Source organism: Octodon degus, unplaced genomic scaffold (assembly GCF_000260255.1).
Source record: "Octodon degus isolate 3935 unplaced genomic scaffold, OctDeg1.0 scaffold00147, whole genome shotgun sequence".
Classification (NCBI taxonomy): domain Eukaryota; kingdom Metazoa; phylum Chordata; class Mammalia; order Rodentia; family Octodontidae; genus Octodon; species Octodon degus.
In genome coordinates, this window is record NW_004524723.1 from 5,373,996 (window position 1) to 5,384,008 (window position 10,013).

General features: G+C 42.9%; 1 protein-coding gene across 1 annotated transcript in view; it reads right to left on the reverse strand.

The window, feature by feature from the left end:
• Positions 1 to 10,007, reverse strand: part of Dirc2 (disrupted in renal carcinoma 2) — a 98,609-nt gene extending 88,602 nt beyond the window's left edge. Inside the window, exon 1 of the mRNA XM_004642187.2 lies at positions 9,799 to 10,007. Coding sequence (XP_004642244.1) covers positions 9,799 to 9,820 — 22 coding nt within the window. The 5' untranslated portion in view covers positions 9,821 to 10,007. The remainder of the gene's footprint in view (positions 1 to 9,798) is intronic.
• Positions 10,008 to 10,013: the final 6 nt, after the last annotated feature.

The window sequence follows — 10,013 nt, forward strand, 5'->3', positions numbered from 1 at the left end:
TAACATACCTAGGAATCATTCTCTATACTCAATCATACCAAATTCTTCTCCCTGAAAGGGTACACACTGTGTCCGAAATCCCACCACCAGTCACCACACAACTCTCCTTTCTAGGGATCATATGCATTTTCATCTGTGGATTCTAGGACTTGCTCTCCTAACAAAATCCCTCAGTGAACTAACCCAACGAAATCCCACAGACCCATTAGATACCAAGTCCTTCCCATACCCACCATTCACAAAACTAAAGCAGACCTTGGCCTTGGCTCCACCTCTGGTCTATCCCAGATCCCAGTCACCCCTTCTCACACCACACCCTGAGGAAAGGGGATGTGCAGCTGCAGTGTTTGGCCAGGCCAGATGCTTTTCTGTCAAAACAAATAGATTCCACCATCTTGGATGGCTGCTTTGTCTAAGAGCTGCAGCTGCTGCCACAATCATGCTCTTAGAAACCCTAAAACTCATCCATCACACACTAATTATTCTATTCTTCTCACAATGTGTCTTCTTCTCACCTTCCACACTTAATCTCAGTCTCACAGCTCTTATATAGCTCTATGCCCTCTTCTTGCAAACACCTACTCACTGTAGATCCAGGAAAAGACTTCAGTCTTGCCCTACCCTGATCCCATGCCAAGCTAAAACTAAACATACCCTACAGCATGGGATCATGACTGTCTTTCTCTCATTCACAAGCACTGCATCCCCTCACGACAAGCATTCTTTACAGGACCCATAACATATATGGTTTATAAAGGGAAGGTCATACAAAGCCACTAACTCCTTACCAGCCAGCACAGGATATGTAACTGTCACATCAGACTCAGTCACAGAGACCCAAGCCCTGCCACCACACACAACTTCCTAACAGGCTTTAACCCTGGCACTAACGCTGGTCAAAGGACACAAAGCCAACTTCTACACAGATTCAAATTATGCCTTTCATATCCTTCATAATCATTCTTTCACCTGGCCAGAGAGAGGCTACCTCACAATGAGGGGGTCCTCTGTTATAAACTCAAACTTAATCAAAGCCCCTCCCAAAGGTTGCACTCTTACCTTCCTAAGTAGGAGTCATTCATTGCAGACGTCACCAAAAGTCTAAAGACCCCACAGCACAGGGAAACTCCTTTGCAGACAAAACTGCAAGAGTAATAGCTTCTTCCACAAAGGCCCCACTTAAACCTACCATGGGCCAATACCTTAGCCTAACTGGCATTTCCCCCACATACTCCCCTGAAGTTTCCGAATATAAGACACTTCCTATAGCATTGGATGATTCTAAAACAAAAGAACACTCCTCTTCCCTAGCTCTCACCTTCCAGATTCTCTCCACAACAGCTTTCTTGTAGGGTACAAGCCCCTTAGCAGGTACTGCAGACACTCCTATCAGCCCCCTCATGGAAAACCTTACTACAAGACATCACTGCTCACTGCTCCGCCTGCCACTTTACATCCTACCAAGGTCTCTTTCATCCTCCTCCCTTTCCAACCCATCAAGCTCATGGGTTCCCCTTTTGACTGGCAAACAGACTTTACACATATGCCTAGACTCAGAGGGTTCACAGAGCTCCTGGTACGGATAGATACATTCACATTCTGAGGCTTTTCCCACTGCCACTGAAAAAGCTGAATCTGTCCTCATTTTGGGCTCCCCATTTCTACCCAGTCAGACAACTGACCTGCTTTCACTGCTCAAATCACCCAGATGGCTCCCTTGGAGTAAAGGGGAACCTCCATACCCCATACCAACCCCAATTATCAGGAAAGATAGAAAAAAACCAACAGCTTTATAAAGGCCCACCTTATAAAACTCTCCCTTCAACTTAAAGGAGACTGGATCTCCTCTTTCCCATCACCCTCCTCTGAATTAGGACAATACCACTAGAGCCTACCAGGTATAGTTTCTTTCAGCTTTTGTTTGTTTCTTTTCTTTTTTTTTTTGAGAAATGGGCGATTGAACTCAGGCCCTTGTGATTGCCAGGGAAGCGCTTTGTGCTTGCCAGGGAAGCGCTTATTCCACTGAGTCATCTCTCTGGCCACCTTTCTGCTTTTGTATGGCCACTCTTTTCTTCTGGGACCAAACCCTCCTAAAACCAACCCTCTGGGGGATGACCTCACTGTTCTCCAACTAGTTAGATAAGAAAACTGCAGGGTAGCTAAGTTTATTTTACCTTCCCCCAGCAATCAACATTTGAGGATGACCTGACTGATATGTTAGTTGTGATAAAAGAGTTATAGCCTTCACCCCTAAAAGCCAGGTGGACAGAACCTCAAGTGGGTCCACAGCACTCCAACAGGCACCCACCTACAAGACACCACCCCTCCATTGTTCATGACTAGTTTTGCCCTGCAGACCATGACCTCAAGATCAAATCCCAGGCCACTCCCACCCAGCCATTCCACTGGCAATCACAGGGAGTCTCTCTCTCCAACTTCTCTTCAGTTGATGTGGATAGCCAATAAGTAAATGTCTAACTCCTGTCTCATCTGTCGCTTTACACTCTTTCTGAGGGAAGTCTGTCTTGACCTTGCGTGGCTGCATCCTTGATCTAACTCCCTAGACTTTCTCTTTCTCTGGATAGAAGAACTCTGTGACTTCTCCCTTGATGAAATCCACTTACTCACATTCCTCCTAAATGCCCTACATGTCTTGCCACCTCCTTTGCCACTACCCTGCATTCCCCTGGCCCTCATCTGTGCCACAGGTTTAGCGTTGGCTGCTCCCTTGGACTGGCCCAACTTGCAGAGTCCTCCCTGCCCTGCCCTTCCTCATTCTGACAGTACTCATTCTGGTACCACTATGCATACTAAAAACCAAACCACAGAACCCCCTCACCTCATTCCACACCACTTTCCCCCTAACTTCATCTCTCTTTTCTTTCCTAATCTTTTTTTTTTTTTAATTTTATTTATTTATTTATTTATGTGTGTGGCCAGCTCAGCCCACCAGTGGGCGGGGCTCACTGGCATGTGGTGCTGGGGGATTGAACGGCGGTCCCTGTGCTTTGCTAAGCTTGTTCTAAGTAGGTGCTTTAGACCACTGAGCCATCTCACCAGCCCCTTTCCTAATCTTTTTGACAGCCCCTTCTGAGTAAGACCAAAATCTTCATTCCCTGGTCCTTCCCTTTCACCTAATTGACACCCTCACAAGTACCTATTCATAGGTCCACAAAACCAACCCCACATTAGCAAATAAATGTCACCTCTGCATGTCTGCTTCACCACAAGCCATAGAGGCCACTCCAGTCCCACTAAGGTACAGGTTACAAGAAACACCTTCTGTTTCCCTTATTTCATGGACAGTCCAGTTAATGTTGCCATCCCATAATACAGAAACAGCTACAATTGGCACAGCCACTCTGGAGCAATTTCTCTCCACAGAATAACTTCTCTTCCGTCAAACCCTTAACCACAGATAGCTACATGCGCTTATAAGACCCACTGTGCCTCACAAGCCCTGAGGGCCCAGGTCCTGACCCTCTGCAACTTTACCCTGTCGGTCCAAGTCCCCAAAACCCTAAAAAAAAAAAAAATTAAATATGACTCAAGAGACCTTATTAAAATATTTGCCCCTCAATCACCAAGCTGAACATCCTTCTCTCCAGAAATGACATGAAACAAACACAAGCCCTGTGTCTCTCCAAAGGACCACTTATCCCCTGATTCTCAAACTTCCGTATTCTATAAAGACACAAGAGGGACTCCTAAACACACAGCAACTTCTCTACCATCCTGGTTCTTACTCTCATTAACCTTAAAGGCCAGCCAGTGCCTATCAGTCCCCAGTCTACGGGTCTACAAAGCCATTCAGAGAGGCTCTGCCTAAGCCTGCAAAATTTCTGGCTATTCAGTGAAAGCAGAATAGAAAACACTTCTTATCCTCCCCCTTCCTCACATACACCTCTCGCAGCCAGTCTTATCTCGCACCCTCCAGTACTGGCGTGGGCCTCAGCAGGGCCCAACCCTACAGCCTTAAACACACTGTAGCAAATGCATGGTATCTCAGAAACAAATATCAATGTAAATATCACATTGTCTCACTTGTGTGAGAAACTGAAAGTGTAAATAAGAACCAAACTGTAGAAGAAGTATGGTGAAATGGAAAAAATTGCTCAAAAGGAAAGGGGAACTAGAGAAGATGGAGAGGGAAAGGAAGGGAAAAGAAAAAACAATAAGGATAAAACGGAAACAAAGCTTTGTAAACAAGGAGGAAGAAGAAGGGCTGAAGGGATGGGAGCAGAAGAGATGAGAAATCAAGGTATACTATGGGTAGGTACAAATTTCCTATGTGAGTGTGATCATTGTATATACCTAAATTGTACCAATAAACAATTAAATTTTTTAAAAAATGTGCTGCCTGGATCTCCTCACTAGATGTAGCCTCTGGGAGGACTCTATCCTCAGTGCCCAGCACACATTCGGTGTCATCTCCTCAAAACTGTCTTGAGTTTTAGGGTGCATTTGCTCCTGGCTTGCCTATTATCTCCCTAGCTAGTTCTCGTCTACTTCCTTGCTGGTAAATGAAAAGGGAAAAGAGGTACAACAGCCATCTCGGTACCATAACAGGTCCTCTTCTGTGCTATACTGCGTAGCACCTCTTGTAGAATGAAAACCAGACATTCTAGGCAATAAGATGCTTGCTTTAGCATCCAGAAAAAGCAGAGAATTTGCTTTCTGTGCTTGCAAGCCAACCAACATGTGAAAGTTCATTAGCTTTCACCACTGAAAAGGAAAACTACTTCCTGAAAAAGATCACTGTTTAAACCTTCAACCAACATAAAATATAAAACTGAAGTCACCATATGGCTGTAAGAACCATGAAGAATTTCTACCCATTCACAACAGCTTTAAAAAATTCAAATACTTAGGAATTAACCTAAGCAAGGAAGCGAAAGACCTCTATAAGGAAAACTATAGTATTCCAAGAAAAGAGATTGAAGAGACTATTGAAAATGGAAAGACATTCCCTGTTCCTGGGTAGGCAGAAACAATATTGTCAAAGTTACCTTTCAACCAAACTGATTTATAGATTTCATGCAATTCTTGTCAAAATGTCAACAGCACCCATCACCAAACTAGAAAAATACAATCATAAAATGTATATGGAACCAGAAGAGACACAGAATGGCAGAAGCAGTCCTCAGCAACAAGAATAGAGCAGGAAACATCACAATCCCAGATTTCAAGTTATATTTCAAAGCTGCAATGATAAAAACAGTACGGTATTGACATAGAAACAGGTGTGTGGAACAATGGAACAGAATAGAGGATGTAGAAACAATCCCGGACATATTCAGCTATCTGATTTTGACAAAGAAGCCAAAAAACATGCTGGAGAAAAGACAGCTTCTTTAATAAATAATGCTGGGACAACTGGCTAGGCACATGCAAAAGAAAGACTCGAGACCCATGCCTCTTACCCTGCACTAAAATCAAATCAAAATTCGTCAAAGAGGTTAAAGAGAAAAATCTGCTGGGAAATTAAAAAATAAACAAACTTCTGCACAGCAAAGAATATAATCAACAGAGTAAAGATACAACCTGAAGAATGGGAAAAACATTTTTCCAGCTATTCATTAGAAAGAGGACTAAGATCTAGGACATATGAATAACTAAAAAATTAAACTTCTGCAAAGACCCAATCAAAAGATAGGCAATCAAAATGAACAAACATTTCTCAAAAGAAAAAATACAAATAGTTAAAAAAAAATATGAAAAATGCTCAGCATCTTTGGTCATTAGAGAAATGCAAGTCTAAAACTACTGAGACTCATCTTACCCCAGAAAGAAGGGTTATCATCAAGAACTCAAAAAACAACTGTAGGTCAGGTGTGGGGAAAAAGGAACCTTGTATATTGTCGGTGGAACTGTAAACCAGTGACACCATTGTGGGAATCAGAATATAGGCAGATTGCTCAGAGCACTAAAAATAGAGATTCCATTTAAAGCAGCTCTATTCCTTTTTCCAAAAAGAGTTAAAACATTGTATTACCATGAAACATGTACACCTATGTTTATAGCAGCACTGCTCATAATAGCTAAACCTTGGCAATGACATATAGGTCCACCAACAGAAGAATAAAAATGGAGTACTACTCAGCCATAAAAAGGACAAATTTGAGTAGAAAAATGAGGGCTGGTCAGACAGCTCAGCAGACTAAAGCATCAGCTTAGGCAGAGCGAAGCAGCCAGGGTTCAATCCCCAGCATGCGTGCGGCGCTGGCCCCACCTCCAGGGGGCAGGCTGAGATGATTGAGACTAGGCGTGGTGGCATGTGCCTGTAATCCCAGCACTTGGGAGGCTGAAAACTGGAGACTCACTAGAGTTCGATCAGGGTGAGACCTTTAGACCCTGTAGGCCCTGTACTAAATACATAAAATTTTTTAAAAAATTAAAAAAAGAAAAATAAATGTATTTTTTGACCATAAAGCAAAGCGAAATAAGTCAGACACAGGAGAAAGAAAAGGAGAAGTAAAAATAATTAAGATAGGATATGGATATGCAGCATCTCTCCAGGTGAATGTATTCATTATATATCACAAACATGTACTAATAAAAAGTTTTATTTTATTATTTTTTGGTTTTTTTATATATTAGGGAAGGGTCTAGAGGGTGTTTGGGGTCTCACTACTAGATCGGACTCATAGTGATCCACCTGTTTACAGCCTCCCAAGAGCTGGGATTACAGGCCTGAGCCACCACGTCTAGTCTCAACTGCTGTCTCAGCAAGCCCCGGGGGCGGGGCTGGCACAGCAGGCTGGGGCATGAACCCCTGGCCCCTGTGCCTGCTTGCAAGCACTTTAATTCACTGAGATATGCATATTTTTAAAAATGATTTCTAAAGTAATACACTTATGAAGTGAATAAACAGCTTCTAATTTATCTGGCCATAGACAACAGACACAATTATTTTAAAAATGATGAAAATTAACATTTTTCTACCATAAAAACAAGGTTGGCTAAGGTTAGAGAAAAATATTAAAAATTTTCCTCAGTGAAAAGAAACTAGAAGAGAGGATTTTTTTCCTTATTACACAAAAATTATGAGAGGTCACTGTCTTGGATTGACCTCTTGCACCACGACCCAAAAGACCGTACGAAAGCAAAAATGGAATCATTCATGCTAAATAATCAAATTGAAATAATGTAAAAACAAATGGCAATGTTAGGGAAGCAGAGAGACCATTAAACAAACCAGTTTTTCCTGAAAGAATTAAAAAAAAAAAAATCAGTGTACTTCATTCAGTAAGCATGACACGTTTCTGTTTTAATCTTTACCAGAAAAATGAACAGCAGTAATGTGATGCCAACCAGCCAATCAAGTAGTAGTATGTGTGTGTGTGTGTGTGTGTGTGTGTGTGTGTGTGTGTTTGAAACTATTCTATTTCCTGTTCCTACCTTACAACACCCTCAACTCTTCCTTTTTCCCAGTGGAACTTGTCATTCCGTGTTTTGTTGTTTTGAGTGTTTTCTCAATGTCATTCTGTTTTATAGAATAGAGCTTCCAAATTCATCAATCATAAATAAAAGCCATTAGCTCAGTAGTCACATTTATTGTATAATTTAGTCTTTTGACATCCCTAAGTTGGGTCAAACTTTCCAAAAAGTAACTGAGGAATTGTCAGGGTGAGGTGGGGGTGGGGCTGGGAAAAAATAACAAACGCAAAGGAGACCCTAGAATGAATTTTAGAATAGGGGAAAGACACTAGTGGAAAAAAATGATAAAATACAAAGAAAGTCCGTAATTTAGTTCAACAGCAAACAAAAACCCTCAAAAGGAAAATGAGAAATTCACAAAGAAGTTTCAGTACATGAAGCCCTCTCTAGGGATTTATCACATACCCTCTGCATCAGCACGACCCACAACAGTGAAGAGTCAACATTCTAGGACACCTTTCACTCTTACCAGGTTCTTCTGTATATTGAACGGATTGCTGCACTCAGCCTAGTTCTTCCTCCTAGAACTACACATACTGCATTAAACCCAATTCCTCTTTCTCTTGATCTAAATCATTTCCTTTGAAGCGGGACACACCCAGATCCCTTTGTATTATACATCATGATGTTTACACCTCCATCATTCTTGTTACACAAACTTTAAAATTCATTAAACCTGTCAGTCAAAGCTCACCAGTACAGACTACTATAGGCTATTTTCCTTCATGTTCCGAACACCGTGCTTCTGGGCCTAAACCTGACCTCCCATCTTAGCAGCTCCATCATTGTTGGCTGTGGATGAATTCACAATCACCCATTCCAGTCTTTTTTTCCAGATGAATTCCTATGGCAGAACTGTCAGGAGTCAGGATGAGAGAGCAAGTATAGCTGCTAACATCATTTTGCCATTTAATTCTCTCAAAAACAAATAATTTGAGTGCTAACTATGTGCCAGGCAATTGCACTTTTATGCTGACCTATGCTTAAATTTGCTATGGTCTCAATGTTTGCGTTCCCCTCAAATTCATACGCTGAAATCCTAATTCTCAGGGTAAAAGAATTAGCGGATGGAGCCTTTGAGTGTGATTAGGTTATGAGGACATTAACCTGGGTGGAGTTAGTGGGCTTTACATGAGAGACCCCAGAGAGACCTCTGGCCTCATCCAGGAAGAAAAAGAACCTTCAACCCCTTACAAGGAAAAGCACTGTGTAGGAAGCAGGCCCTCACCAGACACAGACTCTGCCCAAGTCTTAATCTTGGACTTCCCAGCCTTCTAAACTTAGACATAAATTTTGTGTAGCATTTTGTTATAGCAATCCCCACAAAGCCAATTATCCAAATATAACCAAATAACTCATTTCAATAAAATGTATATAAGGTTGAAGCACAAAATATACAAGGTAGTTCCCAAACATTATCCATTTCCCAAATCTAAAATATTGTGCAATAGCTATTTATTTATTTATGTATTTATTTATTTATTTATTTGTCTTGTGAGACAGGATCTCCCAATGCAGTTCAGGGTGGCCTTGAGCTCACTTTGTATCCCAGGCTGTTCTCAACTCATAAGATCTTCCTGTCTCAGCCTCTCAAGTGCTGGGATTACAGGCATGTGCCACAACCTGGCCCTATCTTTTTAAGGGTAGATTATTACTACCAATCAAATACCACTTAGGTGAGACACTTTAGTATCTTGACCCAAATGATACTAAGGCTACTTTTCCTAAGACCTCTTCATATAATAACACTGGCAAGCAGTAAAGTGAGACATCCACGACACTCTCGTATAAAAGAGAACCTTCGTTCATCTATGAGCTTTACCTGGGTCATAAACCACATCTGAAAAAGCTACATGGTCATACGTACACATTTTAAAAGCTGTGATGCACTCCCTTCCAGTAGCCCAGGCGTCAGAGCTAGGCTTCTCCAGAGCTCGGCGAGGGCAGGAGTCATCTATTATACAAAGCCAACTCATTACTTCCTCACATCTGGCATCATCCATCTATTTTCTGATCTTTCACCCTCAACATCCCAAAGCTCTCTGAAGTCAAAGCATCAGTCAATTTGTCAGGTAGAGAAAATGTTTAGAACACGTGCCCTACGATGCTCCGCTGTCCACAATAACCAAAAGGCGTGCTCGTTTAAGGATCGCTTGAATCCCCAGTACTGCACAAAGGGTCTCGATCTTAAAAAGAAGTATTTGCACAGCAGCTTGCCCATAACTGTCGCTCTGGGGTCAACGCCAGCAACACGATCAGCTCACAAGACCCTCAGGCCAAGCCCCGGGAGCCCCGGGAAGGCTGGGGCTACTGGGGAGGGCGGCGCCGTGGGGACCCCCGCCCCGCCGCGCCCCTCACCTCTCTTGTCCATGAGCCACATGAACGCGAAGCAGGGCAGGAAGCCGATGGGGCCCCACAGCACGAGCAGCGCGATGTCCCAGCTGGAGAAGCCGTAGGCCTGGCGCGCCGAGTTCTGGATGGGGCCCCAGGTGTTCCACACCAGGCCCTGCGCGAAGGCCAGCAGCGAGAAGAGCAGCAGGACGAGCCAGCGGCGCCCGTACACCCGCCCGGGG